The 22,026-nt window shown below is 38.9% G+C and overlaps 1 protein-coding gene across 3 annotated transcripts in view; it reads right to left on the bottom strand.

Annotated features, from left to right (window-relative positions):
• SCRN1 (secernin 1) overlaps positions 1 to 22,026 on the bottom strand; it is a 41,009-nt gene that overhangs the window by 18,546 nt on the left and 437 nt on the right. For all 3 annotated transcript variants that reach the window (XM_054816985.1, XM_054816987.1, XM_054816986.1), the window contains exons 2-3: positions 11,568 to 11,727; positions 602 to 783 (exon numbers count right to left, since the gene is read on the bottom strand). In XM_054816985.1, the coding sequence (XP_054672960.1) occupies positions 602 to 783; positions 11,568 to 11,726 (341 nt within the window). In that variant the 5' untranslated portion in view covers position 11,727. The remainder of the gene's footprint in view (positions 1 to 601; positions 784 to 11,567; positions 11,728 to 22,026) is intronic.

The raw sequence follows: 22,026 nt of genomic DNA, 5'->3' as shown, positions 1-22,026 counted from the left end.
TCCTTTAAATTCTCTTCACTGCAATATCAGCATGCAGGTTGAGACTTACAGAGCAGCACAAGCCTTTTAGGCAGACAGCCTTCAATGAACAGACTTAGAGGAGTTTGTTTGCCAGCATTTAAATAAGGGCAATGGTTTGCATTGGAATGCATGGGCTGAAGTGAGGCATAGTAGTTTGTTTATGCCTACAGTTGGCTATAAGCCCAGGATATGCTTTTTAGGTCAGAGTAGGCTGTTGTAAAGTGGGGGAGAAGGAAGGGCACACCAGCAGTCTGATGTTACAAATTAGTTAGCAGTTCCTTACTAACAATGTAATCATTTTTCTTATTCTGTCAGAATAGCCACTGCTAGACTGTAGGGTAGGTAGACAAGGTAGGTTTAGTGAACCCACATTAGACTAGTACATACTTGGTAGCCAGATTCAGATTCCAAGTGTCTGAAGTACTGGCTTAGCTGTGTCTGGAGCTCTGCCTAGACAGGTCTCCTGCTTATATTGTTTTAAAATCTCCTAATGCCAGCACCACAAAGCTGTTACTCAGTACCATCATAATTTAAACCTTTGGTGTTTCAAAGGCCGATCACATCTTGGCAAGCCACCCACCTGACAAGATCCATTCCAAGTAAGGCTTCAGATTCAGAAGCTGGTTCTCTGGTGACGACGGCTTCATTAGCTACACAGACTCCATGCTCGTTAGCTCCCATTTCTGCCCCCCAAAGCCAGGAGGGCTTGCTCAACACAACAGCATGAGTCTTCGGCACCTGCTCAATCTCAATATATGTGCACTGCAGAGACAGCAGGAAGAGAAAAAGCAAAACAGTTGCAAGCACTTTATCTAATGCTGTGACTTAAGTAACACAAGACTTCAACGTACAGACAGGACACATGTTATTTAAAAACAGTCCATGTCTTGTGTATGAGCAGGGAAATTTTTTTAAACATTTAACTGTCATGTTTGAACCTTTGCATCCTTATATTGCAAAAGTCTGGGAAAATACATCTATTTTGATAGTTGCAGGCTTCAAAGAGTCAAGCAGAACCCAAGTGCTAGAATCAGTGGAAAGCACCAGTAGACAGAGTGTACTGTTACAGTAAATAACCACAGATCATGTTTGTACATAGTAACAACATCAAACCCTTCTACCACCTCACCTAAGAACAATCTCCAGTACTTTATTAAAGCACATAGTGTAAATGTAACTGGGCAAAGTACATTAGAAGGCTTCTCCCTCTCCCTTGCTGCCTCCCCTGCTGCTGCCCCCAGGACTCAGCCTGCTGCTAGAAAGGAAAAAAAAAAATCACAACTTGAAAAGCTTCAGTAGAATGCTTTGATAAACAGTCACAGGAAATAAAACATAGACATTGTTTTTGCTTAAAACTGATGTTTCTGTTATTTTAAATAGTCTACTGTAATCAGAGGTCTGTGGATGTATTGACAAGTCCAAAATGCAGAGGAAAGCTTCAGAGAAGTCATTGAAACTGCAAGAAAGAAGTAAATATATTTGAAAGATAACATATAATTTATTTTTCCTTTGCTCTAGGACTTAAAAACAAGCACTGTTTTCCCAGGCAGCATGGAAGAGAGCTTGATCCATCATTAGATCATTGGCTTGCACAAGCCAAAGGAATGGGCTTTACTACTGAGGTCATGTTAAGTTCTTCAAGGACCAAACTTCACAGAATTTTCTTTTGAGGAAACTGAAGCTCTCTGTGGTATTTATGAGACAGCTCTTAGTGTCCAGCACTCCTGTCGTAACATCTTCCTTGCAGAAAGTATTCTGCAGCATTTTTCTGAAGGAGTATTTGGTCAGACATTTCAAAGCAAGCAGGATGAGCAGAATGGACTTGTGGATTGGAAGTTGCTTGCCATGAAAATAAATGGTGTGTCTACATTAAAACCTGAAGCCAAAGGAATTAGTCCAAGACCATTAGCTGTGAGAAGCTTTTTTTTTTTTTCAACCTTTCCCCCTCTAAGAATTACACAGCATAATCACCTTCAGCCTCCAGTCTTGAGCAATGATTTTTACAGCAGTAGCTAGTCTAGCATGCAATTCAAATGTATAACAGACCATCTTTGATAAGAAATGGCATTTTAAGTCCTTCACTCTGACCATGCAAGGACACAAGAAATGAGCTTGCCACCTTCAGTAGGCATTCTGAGTGAACAGGTCAAACTGTCATCTTTCTATAAAACCAGGGAAATTATAGGTGAAATAAGAGGATGATTTCTCACAGAGGACACATAATTTAAAGAAAAAAGAAAAAAGAAAAAAGGGAGGGGCAGGTAACTCATTCTAAGGCATTAAAAATAGAGTAGGGACACGCTTCCCCCTTCCTTTCTGCTGTGTGCTTAATTTTGATTTTTGGCTTAGGCAATAAGACCCTAGCAGGGACTTATCTGCTGTATTTGTTGGAGAAAATCTCTAATATTTGACAAAGCTGTTTGACCAAATTGCTTATACAGTAATACATTGTGATTCTGTAGAAGCAGATTCCTCAACAACAACCCTGGCACTGGCCAGGAGCTAAGATCTGACTAATACAAACACTTTACACAGTTCACCCTTTGTTTCATTTTCTAACCAAGCCACACCAGAGCAGACATTTCTTATCAAGACTCCTCCTTCTCCACTTGAGCTGTCAGCAAGCAAATCTCATTTTTGACATTCTGTGCAAATTTTTTTTCAGATTTTTTTTTAGGTCAGTGCTGTTTGGATAAGCACTTAATGCATGTGTGTGAGTGAACAGAGAATAACTATTTCCTGGATGTGCAGCAGCAGGAAAAGGGGTTGGGCCAAGCACCTTCCTACATTACCTGTGAAGACATGGCTGGAACAGCTGTCAGGAGACAGGTCTGCAGACAGGCAGATACCAACCCCTGCACAGCACAAGTCTTGGCTCCCTACATCTCCCAGGTAGTCGGCTAGCTGGAGCCATCCTGCAGAGCTGTACAGGACATGAACCTTCTCAACTCTGCAGCAGAAAGCAAAAACCTAGATGCAGCGTGGAGGAGATTTCAGTACTCCATAAAACCTACTTGGATAGAATTCTCTGGCTAAATAGCCCTATTATACAAACTTGCTTATGCTGACGCTTTGATTTTCTAGAAGGAAAAATGATGAAAACACTCTGAAAAGTGATAGTTAGGCTAAAAAACTGCTGAATGCTTTTTCTCTGCAAAACATATTCTGGCTATCCTTGCTACCAAACACTTATTACTTGGGGCCTCATTCCAAACCCAAGCATTTCCAAAGCTGCTATTCATGATAAAAATTTCATTGTCAATGGTAGCAGTTGAGAAAGTGGAAAGAGGAAATTGTTTGCTCCTGCTTGAAGGATCCAGAACATTCTGGAAAAAGTTCTTTTGCTTTATAACTATATAATCAGAGGCCAAAAAACATCCAGAGGCCTCTCTACACACCTCAGAATACAGCTGTCACCTTCTATATTGCTTCTTTACATTCCTCAACCCAACAACAAGTGAACATGGACCATATTTTCACATTTTTATTTTCAGCTTCCATACAATAACTCATGTACATAGACATTAATTATCCGAATTAATGACCTTAGAAGACCTAAATAAAAGAAAACCATTCTAATCTGATAATAGCTCACAGCTCTTGTAAAACTACCATTGACTTGATTCTTGTTCAACAATATTTGCCATTGTTATTGACAATTATGAAAAAGCCTTGATGAGACTTTACCTTCCCATTAGAATTATTTACTCCAGTAAGCAGAAAAGTAGGCACTCAATAGGACTGATGTCTTAACGCAGGCGTTTGATTCATATTTGTTAATAATAGGTATGAGCTTCTCAAAAAACTAGGGTTCAAATGTGACTATAGATTATTAATTTTAAACATAAACCTCTCACTCTTCATAACTCCACCTCCACCCTTAACATCAGAAAACTCTTTGCCAGATAAGAGAATTATCTTCATGCAGGAAACAGGAACTAGGCTATTCACCCATAGTCAACATACATCAATCATAAAGGTAGGTCAACTAAAGCCAGTCACTGGATTTGCAGCGCAGCAAACTATTGCTACCTATTCCACAGAAACCAGAGCATATGCATATAACAGCCCAGACACAGAAGGAAATAGTGGGGAGAAAAACAACACTACCCACCAAAAAACTTCACTGGCCACTAGATCTCTAGAAACGGGAGCTCAGATGATGACAAGATTTCAAAAGCAAGCGCAAGCCACGACCTCCCTGTCCCCTCTCCTGCACCCCACCGATCTGGCAAATCCCTCCAGCACAACAGCATAGCAGCCTGTTCTACCGAGAACTATGCCAAACTAGGCAATGACAAATAAAATAGACATAAGGTACTGCTGTGATTCTGCTTGCTGCCAACCCAGTCTTTAGAATTCCTGAAGCATCCAGCCTCAGCATTTCCTAACACTAACATTTTCTTTGAGTATGAATGCTAAAAATGGAAGAATACTGATACATTTGGTGGCAAAGGCTGTGAGTGGTGTCAGGCTCCATTGATTTGCTAGAACTCCAGCCCTGAAAGCAGCATAACTGGCATCATGCCCTGTGACAGCAAATTCCCATCAGGAAATATCAAAGTAAAGAACAGAGACTTCACATACAAGAGAGGCAGCCAACAACTTTAAAGAGAATTGAGCAGGCTGGAAACTAATGACATTTCTTTTATTTCACTTATGCTATCAAGAAAATAATTTTATCAAGGCAGTTCTAAGTATAGCACCAGGCACAAATGTACCTCCCACCCTAGCTAGGGCATGCAGTTATGTTGGAGGTATTCCAAAAGCAGACACGACAGTCATAAGCACAAGAGATTTCTTCTTTCATTAATGAAAAGAAACTATTGTGCAGCTTCTAATGTACTCAGGCTGCAGAAGCCTGATTCCTAGCACTGTCAGTAAGGTCATTATGAAATATCAAGGAAATCACATAGGCTTCAGCCCTGGATAACAAAGGCAATATTCAGGGAATGCTTTAGAAAGAAATTATCTTTGAAGAAGGGCCATAAGATTCTAGATTACAGAAAAAGTTCCCCCACACTATGCCCTCATGAGATCCAGGCTCCAACCTGACATTAACTCTTTGTTTAACTACTTCAAACACTGTCATATCATTGCACGTATTTGAAAATAGGCAAAATATCTGTACTATTGCGGTAACTTGAGAAGTTTCACCATGGCTGCATATAGCCCCTTCCAAAAGGGGGATGGCAAATGTAATGAGGCAGTCTTGCAGCCTGCTGCCTCCGTGGCTATCAAGACATTGAGACGGACAGCCTGATTGGAACTGTCTAGAGAGGTGATTCCACAGTTGACATGGGCTACCTGGGCCCTCCCATCATGGTGAAATGGAGGACAGGAAAGCTCAAACATGGTTGTTCAATAAAGCCCTCAGACCATCTCCTGTGGACGTGCCTGATATAATGTGTTTTACAGATAAATCTTTTGCTGCTTATTTACAGGAAAAAATGCTCAAAGGAGTGGGAATAACCATTCACTGAAAAGAGAAATATGCAAGCAGTAGCATGCAATACAGATGTGGCTAGCTGATGCTGTTAGCGCTGCTTGCTTATACACTAAGCAGCACTAAGTATACAGTGGAAGACTCCTGGATGACTTTACCACACACATTAAGCATGACTGTGACATCACCTACTTGCAGCCAAAGTGTTGTGCCACAGTGGAGGGGACAGCCACATGCCAGGATAAATCTAGCCTGGTTACACCTCAGGTAGTCAGCCCAAGTTCTAATGGTCACAGAGTCAAACCAGAATGGTGAACAAAAGTCTCTTCAGTGGCAGAACGAATCCTCAGGTAGCTAGCTTTCAAAAAACACATGCTATGCTAGTACTCGTATCCTCATGTTGTAGCCAGATATAAACAGCAGCAGCATTTACTAAGTGTACAAATACAGAACAAAACCAATTTCTGCCACAGTAGAGTGTCTCTTACTTCATATTAAGAACAGTTCTTCCCTTTCATGAAGGCCCTAGAGCACTTTATGTGAGCTTCTGTGTTTGCATATTGTCCCTAGCTGTTTCTATTCATTGCAACTAATAACTGTAAAATTTGAATCTGTATGCGTCTGATCTCTAGCAGTGTCCTTTATCTTGAAGGCTCAGGATGACAGATTTTATTCTGGAAAAGAATTAGAGAGGCTAGAAAAAGCCAAACAGTTCCCCTGTCAAAAAGCAGAACTACACACCCTCTGACCTACTCTAACTTATTCTATCAAGCCACCAAGGAGCCTCAAGCATGTGAGCCACGGTATGGAAATGGACTATACAAAATGAAATATAAAAATCTTTTAACAAATGAAATACCACAAAGTGTAGCATGGTATCCAAGGCTGAGAACACTCTCTGGAGAGACTACATGTAAGAGTTGATTTAGCAGTCAAGAATTCACCTTTTGGTTTTTAAATTAGAAATCTAGCAGTCTCCTGGGTGATGAGCAAAAATAAAATTGAAATAGGGATGAAGATTATTAATTTTCTAAAACGGTAAGAAAAGGCTTTCAAAGAAGCTACAAAAAGCCCATCACAGAGATATCCTTGGAACTCTAAGATATCCTAGGACTGATTTCTTTGCTAGGCCACTTTGAAATGCCTGCTCACATATCCATGGAGGTACCATAGTGGGGGTGCCCAGGTTCAAGTTCAGTAACATGACTAAGTGTGGCACTGTCAATTTAACCTGGAGGCTTCCCAAAGAGCAAATTCTCAGTAGATTCAGCTGCTGATGACTTCTTTAACCAGATTCTGAACATCTTATCCCCAGATATAACGCAGATAACCCAAACAGCTGGCACAAGAGGGAATCAAAGTATACCAGAACTAAACTGCGGTACTGGCATGAAGCCTGGTGATTAAGTTACAAATACTAGAATTCAGATACCTCCAGGTAACACAAAGCCAACTTTAATACAGTCAGAGTCAACTTCCCAAGCTTTATATCTATCTTACAACACCAGACAGAGAATTCTGTTAGCTTCAGGTTTTTATCTCTGCAGTGCTCAGACCAATGCACAGCAAAAAACTTACTGCTTCTCTGAAAACTCAGAGCAAGAGGAGGTAGAATGGTATCTGTTTTATATATATATAAATATTATATATTTTATATATATATATATAAAATAAAAACCTATTAAGAAAGAGAAAACAGAAAAACAACTAAGGCATAACTGTGCCATGAAGTTTTAGAGAACACAAAATTCCTCCTACCCCATGGAGATCTGGCTTTAAGCCCAGAAGAGTGTTTAATACCAACACAGTAGAAAAATTTTTCATATTCCACAATTTGATAGACTTTGTTGTAGACCATCCTTTCTATTTTCCCCCTTGCACTCCTCCATAAGAAGTTGCATGCTATTAAACTAAAAGAGCTTTGACAGCTCTATACTGAAGCAAGCAACTACGACTATTTTCAAATCATGGATAAAAGGTCAAATTAGAAGAAAGGGAGGTTGATCTAAAATAAAATTTAAAAAAAAATCCACCTGCAAAATTCATCTAAGAAAAAATCATCCACCCAAGACTTCTTCAGGGAAAGAAAACCACAGAAAGCAGCAGGTTACTAGAGAACAATATAAATCTAGTCAGTAAAATATACCTTAAAAATAAGACAGAGGGGCTTGCATCTTAAAACTCATACAACATGAATTCTCAATAACACATGAAAAATTCTTGAAATCCACATCTGGGGAAAAAAGAACACCCTTATTCTTAGTAGAGGAAATCAAAAAAGGATCCTATTTATGCTTAAGGGAGCAATATTTCACCTGCATGCACAAGTTTGCTAGACTATCCACTACAACAAGGAAGAGCGCTGATCAGCATCTGCCACTGCAAAGTTACAATGCAAGACAAGAACAAACTTTCTCAGAAGTTGTCACACACACACAGAACAGACCTTTATGAAAAGCCCCATTGTTCAGGGTCTTGGGAACCTGCTGACATGGAGGGAAGGAATTATGTTGATGAGTTAGCTGCAGGGTTACTTGTCTGGTAGATTGAGCCACAAAGATCAAGCTTAAAATGACCTGCAGTATTCACTGAATTCCCTTGTTTGAGGCCCTGCCACAAACTAGCTGATAGCTATATAACATAGCCTGCCTGATTCCTTTATGGCAATAACCTAGCTGAACTACTGTGCCATTTTTGGTTACATTGTGCATTATCACATTTGCAAACACGAGCAGCACAGAACATAAATAGGACACAGACTTCCTGAGAGAGTCATAAAACAACCCATGCTGTTATTAGTGTGTTGAAAACCACCTTTTCACAGAAGTTCAGAATGTGAGTGACAGTCACAGAGAAGTAATCAAAATTTGACGCACTTTGGATTACTTTACCTGCAAAGAATAGAATATAATGAAAAGCAAGTCCGCTGTCATTGTCCAGTGAAGGTAAAGGATCATGTATCTAACATAAGAAACCAATGCAAATGTACAATATAGAATGAAGGAAAAAAAGCTGTTAATTTGGGAAAAAAAAATGCTAGGATGGACGAGAGGGAAAATTTAGTTAGAGGCACAAAGGATTACTGACTTAGAAAAAACAGTAGCATGAAATTGATCAAACACGTTCTTCCATTTGCAAAATATCATACATTTAATTTTCTCAGACCTGTTTAGTTACTTTTACAAAACGCAAGGGAAGGAAAGCTGTAGCAAAAAAAAATAAATCCCACCCAACAATAATTGAACTGCAGTCAGTTTTCACAGGTTTTAAAGAACAAAGTAATAATTCTGAATATGTCAAATGCTACATCTAGAAGCTTTGACTTCCTTTCCACTCCCTCATTAGCTAATTAACTGTGACAACTCAATAAGTTTGCTTAAAAGGTGGATATAGTGTTGCATGCCTGCTACTTATAAATGTGAAGCAGCTGAATTCAAGCCCTTAAAGGTTTTCTTAACTTTCAGAGGTATCACTAACAGTACACAAGGAATTAACAGGCTTTGCACAAGCTCTGCCTATAGGTAAGTATGCATTTGTCGTAATACAAGAGTAGTCTTAGACACATCCCTACAATAGAATACATACATTTCAGCTAATCAGCAAAAAATGAAGACCTTACTTCGGTTCTGCTATCACAGAGAATTAGCATGTTTGAAATTGCAATCTTCTTATTCACTAGCATCCTTAAGTTCATAAAGCAGCAAAATCTAGAAGCAAATCTAGCAGCCTAAAACTTGGATTGTATTTTATTGATCAGTCAATCTTTCACAATTCCTACAGCAAAGGGGATTATACTACTTTTTTAAAGACCTTTGAAGTGGCCAGATTTAAAAGAAAATAATAAAAAAGAAAGGTTATTTCTAAAGAGAATTACTCTGCGACATTGATATGTACTAGACTTGTTTGATTGAACAGACTCTCTCTCTCTGAAGGTGGAAAAAAAATCTTGAACTGTAAAGAAAAACTAACAACTAAACCTATGCTTAAGTCTGTCCAAAGGCGAGCAGTTGAAGTACTGTGCAAAGCTACCAGACAGCCTTTAGATGCAATAAAACAATTAAAATCACTATCTTGTTTTAACCAGCTTACTCTACTCAAAATACTCATGAGAAAAAAAAAAAAAAGAAAAAAAAAAGACATTAACAATACTTAGTGCTGAGTGTGATGAAGATGCAGTGATAAGTGATTGCTTGCACTACTCCCAGAGCAACTGAAGATGTTTTTATTCTGTGCTAGGAGGAAACAGGAAGAATTTCAATGAACATCTGGAGCCTGTATGTTTCTTGCAAAACCTCAGGCTAGCTAATTAAGAATTATGCAGTAGCACAGACTAGCAGAGGCCAAACTACCCATCTAATTAGGGCTTAAACTCTTATTTAAAAAAAAAAAAAAAAGTATTAGCCTGCTCTTCCAAAAGGACTGGCAGAAGAATGCAGTTTATGACTGAATTCTGTAAAAGGCATTAAACTGGTTAATCATGGGGTGGGAGAGGGATAACAATAGATTAGATATGGCTTAATTATACCCTTCACCAAATTATGACAATCTCATTAAAGATATGGGGCAAAAGAATCAAATACTCTAAGTTCCAACAAAGTATTCTCCTTTAAGGATACAAACACTCTAGAGCAGCTTTTGGAAGCTTCTTCCACAATAACAGATTTTTTTTTTCATTTCCAGTTCTACGAAGAGAAGCTTTATAAAAACTGCTCTGAAGTTTTCTTCTTGTTTTACTGTCACATTTGTGTTCTGTATACTAGCAAAGGTCTACAACAGTGCTACCAATACGGCAATGCAATTAACAGTAGTTAGTGCTTTTGGAGAGGGGGAGGGGATTTCTTTATATCCAAGATTAAACCATCTAATAATTCATGGGTTGTACTTCATATTGGTAGCAACAGGAATCAAAAGAACATTAACTGTTAGAAAGAACAACACCAAATCCTCTGAAATTTGGAGGTCATCCCGCTTGAAAGACAGAATTAAAACTGGCACCGGCCTTAGGATCTCTTCTGGGGAAGCAACAATGATATCCATAAAGGACCTGTAGGGATGAGAGACACCAGCCTGGTGCAGAACATCTAGTGTCCTCAGCCTTCTGCACAGCCACAGGGACAGGAGAAGCTGAATGCAGGGAACCTCACAGCTCCTGCTTTCCCAGCTGCCAGCCAGAGCAAGAACCTGTGGACTCTAAAAGCTCCTGACAGTGTAGATCAGGCTCTGTGTCCTCTGCTAAAATGGCTACCCCCACCAATCCTTGTCTTTCCTTCTGCTGCCTCAGTCTCTTCATTCCACCTTCACTGCACACTTTCCCCTCTCCCTGTCTTGTTTCATTTGTCCCCTTGCTTCACCCTTCCACATCTGATTATCCTTTCATTTCTCCTGTCATTAAAGTGAGGCTGCAGTAACAGACTATAATTAAAATTACTTCCAGCAGGGTCCTTTTCAACCTGTATCCATGGCATCAATGTCCAGCTTCAGGACTGCACGTCCAGCCTGGATTCAGAGAGAAGCCACAGCACTGAAAACTGACCATGATGCGGGTGCCTCAGCTGCAGAACATGTCATCAAAGCCAACTGTATGTACAAGAGTTATGTTTGGCTTACAAAGCTTATGCTCTTCTTTTCCTCCTCTCATGATCCCTTACTAGAGCACACATTCTTTAAGGCAGAGGTTTCTGGCTACCTGTTTTGCAATATGCCTAGCATAGTCAGGCCCCATTACAACTGTCAAACAACAACCACGAATGAGAACAATTCATATGGCAAGTGACAAACTTTAAAAATTTGCTTTTAGTTCCAGCTAGCCAGGATATTTTTCCCTTAAAAGGAAAAGGCAAACGACAGGCTTGGAATCTGAGATGTGAACAGTTCAGCCTGTCTGCTGGAGAAAGTACTGATCATGGATTTTTCCTCAATTAAACAAAACAGTTACATTCTGAGTTTCACTTTCAGGACTTTCAAAAAATCTTTTCTCTACTCAAGAGAGGTTTGAATGAAGGGAACGAGGACTGCATAATATGACAAGTAAACAAGACAACATTCATTTCTTCCAATAATAGTAATTTCTCACTGTTTGAATGTAACAATTCATCCTTACCTCAACTTTGCTTCCGGGATCATGAGCTGCAGCAGCAAAGTAGACCACCTCCTGTACTTCATCCCTAGGCCGTGCAGAGTTCTTTCCAAACACCACCAGCCCATCTTTAGAACACGGGGGAAAGGCTACAAAACAGTAACTTGGGGGAGCTGCAGCCATCCTGGAAAGGAAAGGAAGAATAAACAAACAAAACTAGTGTTTGGTGAATTCATAATTGCATGCATGAGAGAGTGATTCAGTCTACTGCTACTTGTTGCAGCTAAGAGACAATGCATTCCCTCTATCCGTCAGTTGATTGTTCAATGATAATGGAAGAAGAGGTCAGCTCAGAGGAAGCTTATCTGGATTTAATAAAAAGAATTATAGTAATTTTCAGACATTTTTCTATATGCCTTGTGAAGATGTAAAGAAGAAGAAAGAAGATAACTGTACCTTAATGAGTCTACTTAGTCCCCGCAGAAAGAAGATATTCTGCATGAGAGCTGTTTGGGAACATATGACCTAGATGTATTCTGCTGACTCAGACAAGTGCAGAAACACAGAATAATTTTAAATAATTTACTTTCTCTGCTCCCATGCAGTTGAATATTTAAAAAAAAGGAAAGAAAAAACATATTTGAGGGATTCCTGAGGGAGGACAATAGTGTAACTGGAAACAGAACAAAGATACAGCACAATTATATCAAAAACTGTCTGTCAATTTATCTACTCAGATCAGAGAGACATGAAGCACTTTATATTCTCTGTGGTTTGTCTACATTGCTGCTCTTACCTAAAGTTAATTGATTGCAGTTTATTTGTTTATGCAGGCTAACATGAATATTTGTTAAAATGCTTATAGGATAGCACAAATATTTTAAGATTTTAAGTGCTTGCAATGACAATATATTAATAAAAAATGTAAACTATTTCAGGACTATGACACTACTGTAGCTGGCGTTGTGTATATTGCCATATCTGACATTTTTTCCACCAAACAAGTAAGTTTCAGGGAAACTTCTAGCACATACAACTATGAAAGAAAAAGGTGGGCTGTTTATTGCTTGTTAAAATAGCACTCAACACAGATGTCTGAGACTTCTTCATAGATCTTATCATTGCATCAGAAATTCCAGCCCCAAAATGAACAAATACATTCCTCTTCTCCCTCCATGATATCCCAAAGAAGTAAAAATATCTGCACACATTTGGACTCCTTAGAAACAACCAATACAATCAAAAGTTTCCCCCCAAAGGCTGCTAATTTATTTGGAAGCCAATGCTGGGGGTGTGTGCAAAGCTGGTTTTGATCATTAACTTGGACATCTTTCAAACCATTCAAATTTGACTTATTTTTTAAAGCAGTACCATTTGAGCACACACTTCTCTCAAAATAGCAGGCTTCCAATATTAAACCAAAGAAAGAATGCCTTTTGGATAAAGGGTATAATCCATAAAGTCGTAATTGTTCATGAAGAAAACACTTAAGAGTTTGCCTGTAAACTATGAACAGGTCACACAGATGGTCAACCTTGCAAAAAAACTTCAAGAGAAGATGTGTGTTGAAGGTGTCCTCTACCAACAAAATGCTGGGTGATGAATTGCCTAGGGAACTCACACAACCTTTTAATTTAGGTAAGATTATATACAAGAATAATCAGTCAGTTGAGTTGAAAATGCATCAGGGAACATGCTTTTTTTTTTTTTTTTTTTTTTTTTTTACAAGCAGAATTTTGGCTAGTGGGAAAGGACAAGCTACTATAAGCTGGAATGACCTCAGCTAATAAAATACATCCAGCAGAGGACACCTACCTGCAGACTTGCATATTGTGCCACAAGGTCTCAGTACATTACTGGTTCTAGATGAGTGTCTTGCAGACAGACATGAAGACAAAGCCCCACTTCAACTGCCACTCTTATCATGTGCGAGTCATCCGAGCATTTGTAATTAAACTGAAATGAGTAGAGCATTGCCCAAGCTTCATCGCTAATGAAACCATTTAGTATTTTGCTATGAATTATTCTGAGTATGTACCTTTATTTTGCTGTGTTGGTGATGTCAATGTACCTGCTTTCCAGCACCCTAAGAGTTCACATCTGCCTTCAGGTAAGTCATCATTTAGTGCTCTAAATTTGTCTTCTGATGCCTTGTCAGACCAGCCAAAATCTTGAATAACTTGCAGGCTTACTGTGGATCTCAGCATTCAAAAGAAATGTTTATATTCTAAACACAAACTAAGTGGATTTATTTGAAATACATAAGGCAGCTGAAAGACATTAGACATCCAACAGCCTAGAAAGAAAGGCTGATACACAGTACTAATTTTTATTACATGAAGTTCTTCAACTTGCATAGCAAACATATTGCCAGGTAGGCTCAGAAAGACGGGAAAGAATGCTTCAGCACTGTGTTACTGAATGAATTGGAAGGTATGCAAGGCAGACTTTTACATACCTACAGACTGAGTAGGCAGGGCAAATAATTAAGAACCTGTAGGTATCTAAATGTTCTACAGACTCCTGAAGTCCTCCTTGGAATAAAGCAGGCTCAGCTGCGTTTGTAAGGTTTTTGGTTTTTGCCTTTAACTATACCAAGAGTTACTAAACCAAAACCAAATTGCCATTTTGGTAATGCTTTTTAAGTATGAAAGTATGAGTAAGCTACTCTAACTACAGTTCACTTCAACATACAGTATGTTTCATACAGGCGGGTATAAAACAATTAAACACTGCAAGCTGAATGTTACAGCCTTATACTGAAAATATGGTTGTCGTAAGAGTTGGCACTGAGATCTTAAATTATGTTTCTAGATAAGGAAGCTAGCTAGCAGCCTACTACAGTTTAAATCTACTCAGTTTGCTAGGTGGCAGTTTTTCCTAGAACCTCATCTGGTTTATTTTAAACATGACAAGGATAGCAGTTTCTCAGATACACCCACAACCTACGTTTGTTCAGAACACTAGTGAACTTCACCTTCCTCCATCATGTAACTAAAGCAGCCTGTTAGCAGCTACCTATGTAAGCAGGACATTTCTACTTGCCTACTTCATTTTCCTTTTTTCTTAGTTCAACTTCAGGTTGTCCTCATTTTCACGCATTTGCCACCTCTTTCCCCTCTCACAAGGTACCATCCTGACTCAACACCAAACAAGCATTTTTCATCTACAGGAGGAACAGAATACTCCTCCTTCACAGCACCTCTGATAAATCTGATAAACCCTACTCTTTTTTTCATAGATTATTTGCTCCTCCATCAAAAGGCAATCCCGAAAACCTTAGAAAACACTGGGAATCACTGCAAATAGATCTCAAAGAACACCTTGTTGTTCATTCACACAGTTCTTTACCAAGGAACATGTTAGCATACAGGCCTGATTTTCTCAACAGTTCATGCCTCAGACCTACATTTTGGTGTAGACAGAGGTAAAGCTACACTATATGTCAACAGGCCCTAGATTTGATTGCAGACCATTACACTCATGGATGGGCCATTGCAATTTAAGACAAACAGGCACCATACAGTCTGTTACAGGCTATATCCAAAACCATTCTACATATGAAAGCACTAGAAATAGACAGAGTGTTGTACATTATGCTATGCCACTATGTAATGACTGCTTCAGTTTCAGGTAGTTAACAGGCATCACACTTGGTTGACCTAGAATGACAGCAGGCACAAAGGTTGGAAAACCAATTCTGAGTGACAGCCACTAGGTAATACACTCCACTTCCTATCTTTTATTCAACAAAAATGTACTACAGCAGGGATGCAATATTGCACATGGTCATATTTTTTCCAGAGTCTCCTGGTCACTACAGCACTTAGCTTAGTTTGTGTTCTGACACTATGAAGAAGTTTTGTTTAACGAGTTCCTTTATTAAGATCTTCTCTCATTGTAATAAATCTCATTTAGAGACTGCCAAGCCAAATTAATTCTGTGAACAAATCACCATTACTGTCAATGGTAAAACAGACGAGCTCATAAGTACTTTGGTGCAGAGAGAAAGGAGTAATATCCACTGAGCAAAGTCTGGCTCCAAACATCACGATGTGAAACAACAAGTATGACAATTATCAGGGCATTATAAACATGTCTGAACATCACTATACTCCTGAAATAGGGTGAACACAGAAGTGCTATTCCCTAGCTCCACCTCAAGAAAGCTAACCCATAAATCTTGATAGATGTAAAATACTAATCGTCAAGTTGAAAATATCAAGTTCTGGAACATTTAACTCGAGTATTTTCCATTTCGCAGTATGAGGATCTTACAAATGCTAACATGTATTAATAAGGGTCACACATTCTAATCAGAACAACTTGCACTTTAGTCTCAAAATTTGTCCACAATCATACTTTTAGAGTGGTCAACAAGGAATAAAATTGTTATTCTTTAAGTCTGTACCAAAAAAGTTGTGACAATCTAGTGAAAGCTTCATTTAGATGTCATTTTTCACTTGTTAAAAAAACCCCAGACAAATAATGCTGTTATAGCAACAGAGACAGAGGACAGATTGCAGTATCCCATCCTCCCTTTGAGAACACATGACTGTCAGAGACTGAAGCCACGCTCCTAAGAGAATAGGGATGGGCATAAATTATTCAGTGTGTTTTGGAGCCTTCCTCCCAACCCAGGAAAATTGAAATAGCTATGTATCCACAACAAAGCACTCTGAGCTTAGCAAGTCAGAGTCCAACCTGGAGAAAGGAAGATTTTCATACTAACTTGCTCGAGACTTTTGAGGGGTTTTTTTCCCCCACAATAACACTATGTACTGCTTCTCCGAAAGCTGCAACGTAGTACTGAAATAATATTTTGTAAAATTCAAGAATTTGACTGCTACAATAAAATTACTTATCAGAAGAATAACTTCATCCTCCCATATCAAATAGATATCAACTCTTCTAAAGCCAACTACTTTTCCTTGTTTGCCAAAATACCCCAAAGACATTAAGCATGAAGTAATTACTAGTTTTACAAAGTTACAAATTATGTAAAAACTGGCTTGCCAACAGTAGCTTTTATAGTTGCTATCTTATTAAAAAAAAAAAAAAATTCAATGCTATGAACTATTAGGTTTTGAAACTCTTCTAATAACTTACTGTTCAAGCAATTCCAAAGCTTATTTCTAAAACAATACAACCGCTTTTGCCAACAGCAAGTTCTTGTCTCTGTCTTTTCTTGCAATTGGAAAACAAAACAATAGGCTTATAATGAAAGTGCAGCACTCACAAGGAAGCAGTGGGCAATAAAAAGGATTAGTGTGAGAAAACAGGATCAAAAAAGGGTCTGTCTTGAAATTTAACTCATACTTATTGAACTGAACCAACATTTGCTCTTCACACTTTTTTAATTGCCACCAACTTAATGCCCTGCAACTTTATGTCAAGAAAAACTAAAGATGCCCCTAAAGTCACATATAAAAACCCTTTGGTTTTAATACAAGTTAGGTTAGCTGCAGTTTCTGAAACGTTAATTAAGATTTATTTTTAATGTTAATTAAGATTTACACCAAATGAAAACATTCTAAAGTAGCTATTCCCCTGTGTAGAGCTACTCCTTTCCTGACAAGGCACCATTTCGGACATGTTAAGTGATGCACATGTACAAACAGTTCTGTCCTTAATAAACTATGCAAAATTTTTGTTTTCTACACCAATATAGTCTCTTGCCTAAAAATTTAATAATACCCAGTCACCATCATGTAGAGCAATACCAGATCAGTGAAACATATTACAGGAGAAGTCAGCTACCGCCATTACAGCTCCTCTTCACAAGAAATCAAGCCAATGCTCAAGTAGATATTAAGGAAGAAAAGTTCAGTGAGACCAAGCAGTCAGCACTAACAGAAAAGCATTCACCTCATGTTACTATGAGCAGAATTTAACTGTAAAATTTGCTTTGTATTGATATGATTTGACTCACAAGCTGGCAAAACTTCAGCTCGATCATGCTTCACCTAGGAGCAAAAGTGCTGCATTCATTACTCAGCATAGCTAGGCTAGCAAGTCTTCCAGCGTGGATGGAACCACAAACAACATGCTTTGCTTTCATTCAGCTTACTGAGCTTGCACTGATATATCACACAAACTCGTCTTCCAAACATTTTCTGAGTTTGTCTTCAAGAGTTTTGTTGGCATTACTGTTGAGCTTTCTGAAGCACAGACATAACCAGTGTTGTACAGGGTGAAGTATAAACCTCTTCTAACTCCCAGGGTTTCAAGCACACATGTGATTGTTCTAGATAACTGATTGTTAATGCAGGTGATCAGCATCATGTTTTCAAGACAATGCGCGTGTCCACAAAAACAAGAGTGGGAGGTTTAACACTGGGGTTTCATCTCAGACCACCACAGCAGTTTGGTGAGAACACCAATTCTGCTGATCATATAGCCTACTTTTTGCACTCTCACTTCTATAGTTTCTTCAGATTAAAGCTGGTCTAGAACAGGGTCTTTAGGTATCAGAAATACAGAGGCTGCTAAACTCCTTATTGATTATCCTTGTTGACAAGTTCCAAGTGCATTCTGGTGATGACAGCATTTTCTTTAATGTTTATATTGCAGAAGAGATTTGAGCTCCTTTAAAGTCCAGGAAGCACGTGAAACCTTTTATGAAGACATACAACTTGTTTCTCTGTATTAAAGGATGACTTTTCCTCACTATATTTTGGACTTTTATAAAACAGAAACCCAGCTGTGCTAATACTTCTGAGCTATTTCAGTAATGTTTAAAGACTTCAATAAATCTGTTTTCATTGCTACTAAAAAGGGTAAGTGACCTAAGCTGCAAGAAACATTTACAATGAAAAACTGAGAGGCAGCATCTGAACAAGGGTCCTCAGATATGGATCAAGGCTGTCTCATTAGGAAGGGAAGAATATATCAAATAGGCCACACATTATTTATTCTCAACTCTTCCATATTTTTAATGGGGTAGCAGGTTAAAGGTCAGTTACAACTGTGAAAACTTTGTTCAGGGTTTAGTTGTTGGTTTTGAGCCTCTATTTTAACTTTTAAATTAAGATGTTTCCTGTGCCTGAGACAAGCTTGTGTTTCCATCTACAAATCAAGGCTCACATCTTATGCTCATAGAGACATGTGATCTCTGCATCCTGCAGAAAAGCAATGTTTCCAAAAACAGAAATGAAAAGCAAAATTCATTCAGCTGCAGGCACAGAACAAATACAGCAAACTGAAAGGCACAATAATAATATTGTTCCCATCTTAGGAAACACTGAAAGGTTATTTCTTTAATTGACAATTCGGACAGTTTTAATGCATGACTTATCAGGAGAGAGGAAGGTTGCCTTTATTAAGAAATTAGAAAGCAGAGACTGTTCCTGAATATAAAGCACAAAACCATGCCAGACCTCTGTGTCCCTATGGTTTGGACATTTCATTATTAGATCTTAGTCAAACTGTTTGTCTCTTCTCTTACCACCAATGGATGATGATACCAATTTACCACTTGAAGGTGCCACACTCAACTTTGACTGTCTCTGTTCCTCTAAGCTGTGTCTGAGAAGATATCTAAGAGGAATTATCAGCAGCTGAAACTCAGCAAGCCATGCACAACTTTTTTTTTTTGTACATTAACTACATGCTAAAAATTTCTCAAGAATTTGCTAAAGATGAGCAACATCTCAAACTTCTAGTCAGAGATTTGGGTTGGCCATTTTCTCCAGTAAGTTTACTTTTATTTTTTAATTTCAAGAAGTAGCAATTTCCTACGTGGGCATAAAATCAAGTTGCGCTTCAAAGCTTTCCTAAGCAGTATGCCCACTTCCGCCATTTAACTGAGCAAATGGGTAATAGGCTGGAAGGAATTGAAAATATTTCTCTTGCTGTATGCGTGTGGGAAACTTTGGAATATTCCTGGTAACAACTGCCAGATTTCTTAAGACTGTCTAACAGATTAGATACTGGCCATCGAATGAGCATGGTAATACTCTTCTGCATTTAAAGTCCTAACAAATGGTAAGATTTCAGCTGTTACTAAAGTTTACAGTCCCTTGACCAATCAGTTCTGTTTTAATTGTCTAATACACCCTCATCCAACCTTTCAAAGTAGGCATCTTTGAAAAGAAGATAGGATCTTATTTTTTTCCTCAAGTAACTGAATTATGTTAATGAAAACGTAGTTCTATTTAAAAACAAATCAGGGTCAGTCATCCAGAAGACAACAGATTTCAGTCTCATTTCCATCACAGGCTGCGCATACAGGGAAAATTCATTACTTATACAGACTTTTCACCGAGTGGATGTCAATGCACTCAATTAAGTCTCCAAGCAGTCACAGAACTCTATTCCTTTTGTAGCTGCTATTCCAGCCTGCAGTCTAAGGTCATATTTGTAACACTCTCCATTTCGTAGAGAAGCACCCATTTTCCTGCTGCTGTCACTGGGGCAGAGACCATTGTTAGGAGCTGCTGGCATCTAAACTATCTTTGTACAACACACAACTTCATAATGAGAAGTCGCTAACTGCTGCATAAAACTTAGTCTGTGTAGCTTTCCCTCTTTGTAAAGAGACAGCACAATCTAGTTTTGCGGTTCAGTTAGGTCTTTATCACCGCACAGGAGAGATTGTCCACTTCCACACACAACTGGCTAATGCACACTGACTGATGTCATTTCAAATTAGCAACATTGTTATGCTAACAAGGGGTAAAAAGCATCAGAGTTCCTTGCTGGAGTTTAGCTTAAAATATAACCTAAAACAACAGCAAGTGTTGCAATACTAGCAACAGAGTTTGCAAACATTAGAATGTAATGCAACATACTGTGGCAGAAACCAGCCATTTAAGTACCTTACAGAGAGGCAGTTATAGATAACGATTCTGTACAATTTCTCTGCTGAATTTACAGAAAGAGAAGGCCAAAACACTACAGGAACAATGTCCAGCTTCCCAACCCTTCAAGTTAGCAAGAAATAAAGAAATTCTTACTGGAAGCTTCTAACATAAGCTAGCACACTTTCCCACATGCAAGCTGTGTAAAGCATCCATGGTTGATGACTTTTGAAGGGGAGAGTGGAAAGGCAAATTCAATACCCTTTACCAAAAATACCAAACTCAGCAAGAGTAAACAAACGCAGCCTAAGGCATGCCCTACGTTACCATGAAAAAAAGTTACAAATGTCTTCCAAAAAATGAAATTACCATAAAAATCCCAAACTCTAAGCATCAGAAATACTTTTCTGAGGAGGACAAAATATACTCATATCAATAAAGGATTTCCATTCACCACAGTTGCCTCAAAATAACACCTGTATTTTTAGACAGTCTGTGTAAGCTCTGGGATCTAAACTGCTTGGAAAAAGTTCGCAGCACTATGAATGGTTTAAGTTAACTTCAGTTTTGATTCATCTTAAACCAGTGGAAGTCCTGTGTTCACAGAAATCAACTTCCTAAATATATATGATTGAGGGTTTGTTTTGAGGTTTCTTTTTGTTTGGCTGGAGGGTTTGAGGTACATGTTATGAACAAACCAGCATGCTTAAAGGTGTTTTAAATCCCTAATTCTAAAACAGATTCTAGACCAATAATTGAAACGGTAATAGTCTATAATCAAATGAGTCAGTCACTCCACTTCCCACAAGTTCATGTATTTATTATCTTCTAAACTACTGAGTAAGTTTAGCATACACAGATAGTTTGCATCACAGAATTTACCAAGCATGCTGCAGCACACCCACTTCTCTGGGATTATTAAAGTTTCATATCTTACAGGTGTGGATGGCTTTACACAGTCCTAAGGACACTTTTCATATGCAGTTTTATACATATGTGCACGCATAGGATTAGGGCCTTAACAAAGCTGTCTTCCGAGACGTTGTTTTAATATGATTTTTTTCCCCCTCTAATTATCAGTACTGAAGAAAATGTCTGGGGTTTTTTTGTTTGGTTTTGGGTGGTTTTTTTTTTTAAGGGAGGTTAATCACAGCCTCTAGTATTATTATAGTAGCACAAATAGAGATCTCAGTTTTGCAGACTCTGGCAGGAAGGTATGTCTGCTCATCAGCCTGCTCAAGTGAATGAAACCATCGCATACCTACCGGAGCATAACAGTATGTGCTTAGAAATGCACATGAAGACATCTAGATTTCAAGATGACTATATGAAAAGGCACCTTCAAAAAAAAAAAAAAAAAAAAAAAAGAAGAGGGGGGACACAACCCACGCCGGGTCCTTAAAGAGCTGAAGGGAAAGCAGCAGCTGGTAGAGAGGGCAGCCAGGGTAGACAGAGACTGGAGAGCCTTGCTTCAAAGTGGAAGGCAAGGAACAGCCGGGGACGACGTTTGCCGATGCCAGCCCCAAACACCAAATCCTCCCCCCGCCGCAGGACCCTCACCCGAACCACCGGAGCCCAGCCCCCGCCAGGCCTGCCGTCCCCGCGGGCCGGGGGAGGCCTGCGGTGCAGCCATATTACGCGATGCCCGCAGCCCCCGCCCAGGGCGACGCGGTGCCTCCCGT

This window comes from Grus americana, chromosome 2 (assembly GCF_028858705.1).
Source record: "Grus americana isolate bGruAme1 chromosome 2, bGruAme1.mat, whole genome shotgun sequence".
Taxonomy (NCBI): domain Eukaryota; kingdom Metazoa; phylum Chordata; class Aves; order Gruiformes; family Gruidae; genus Grus; species Grus americana.
This window is presented reverse-complemented; position numbering and strand designations above follow the sequence as displayed.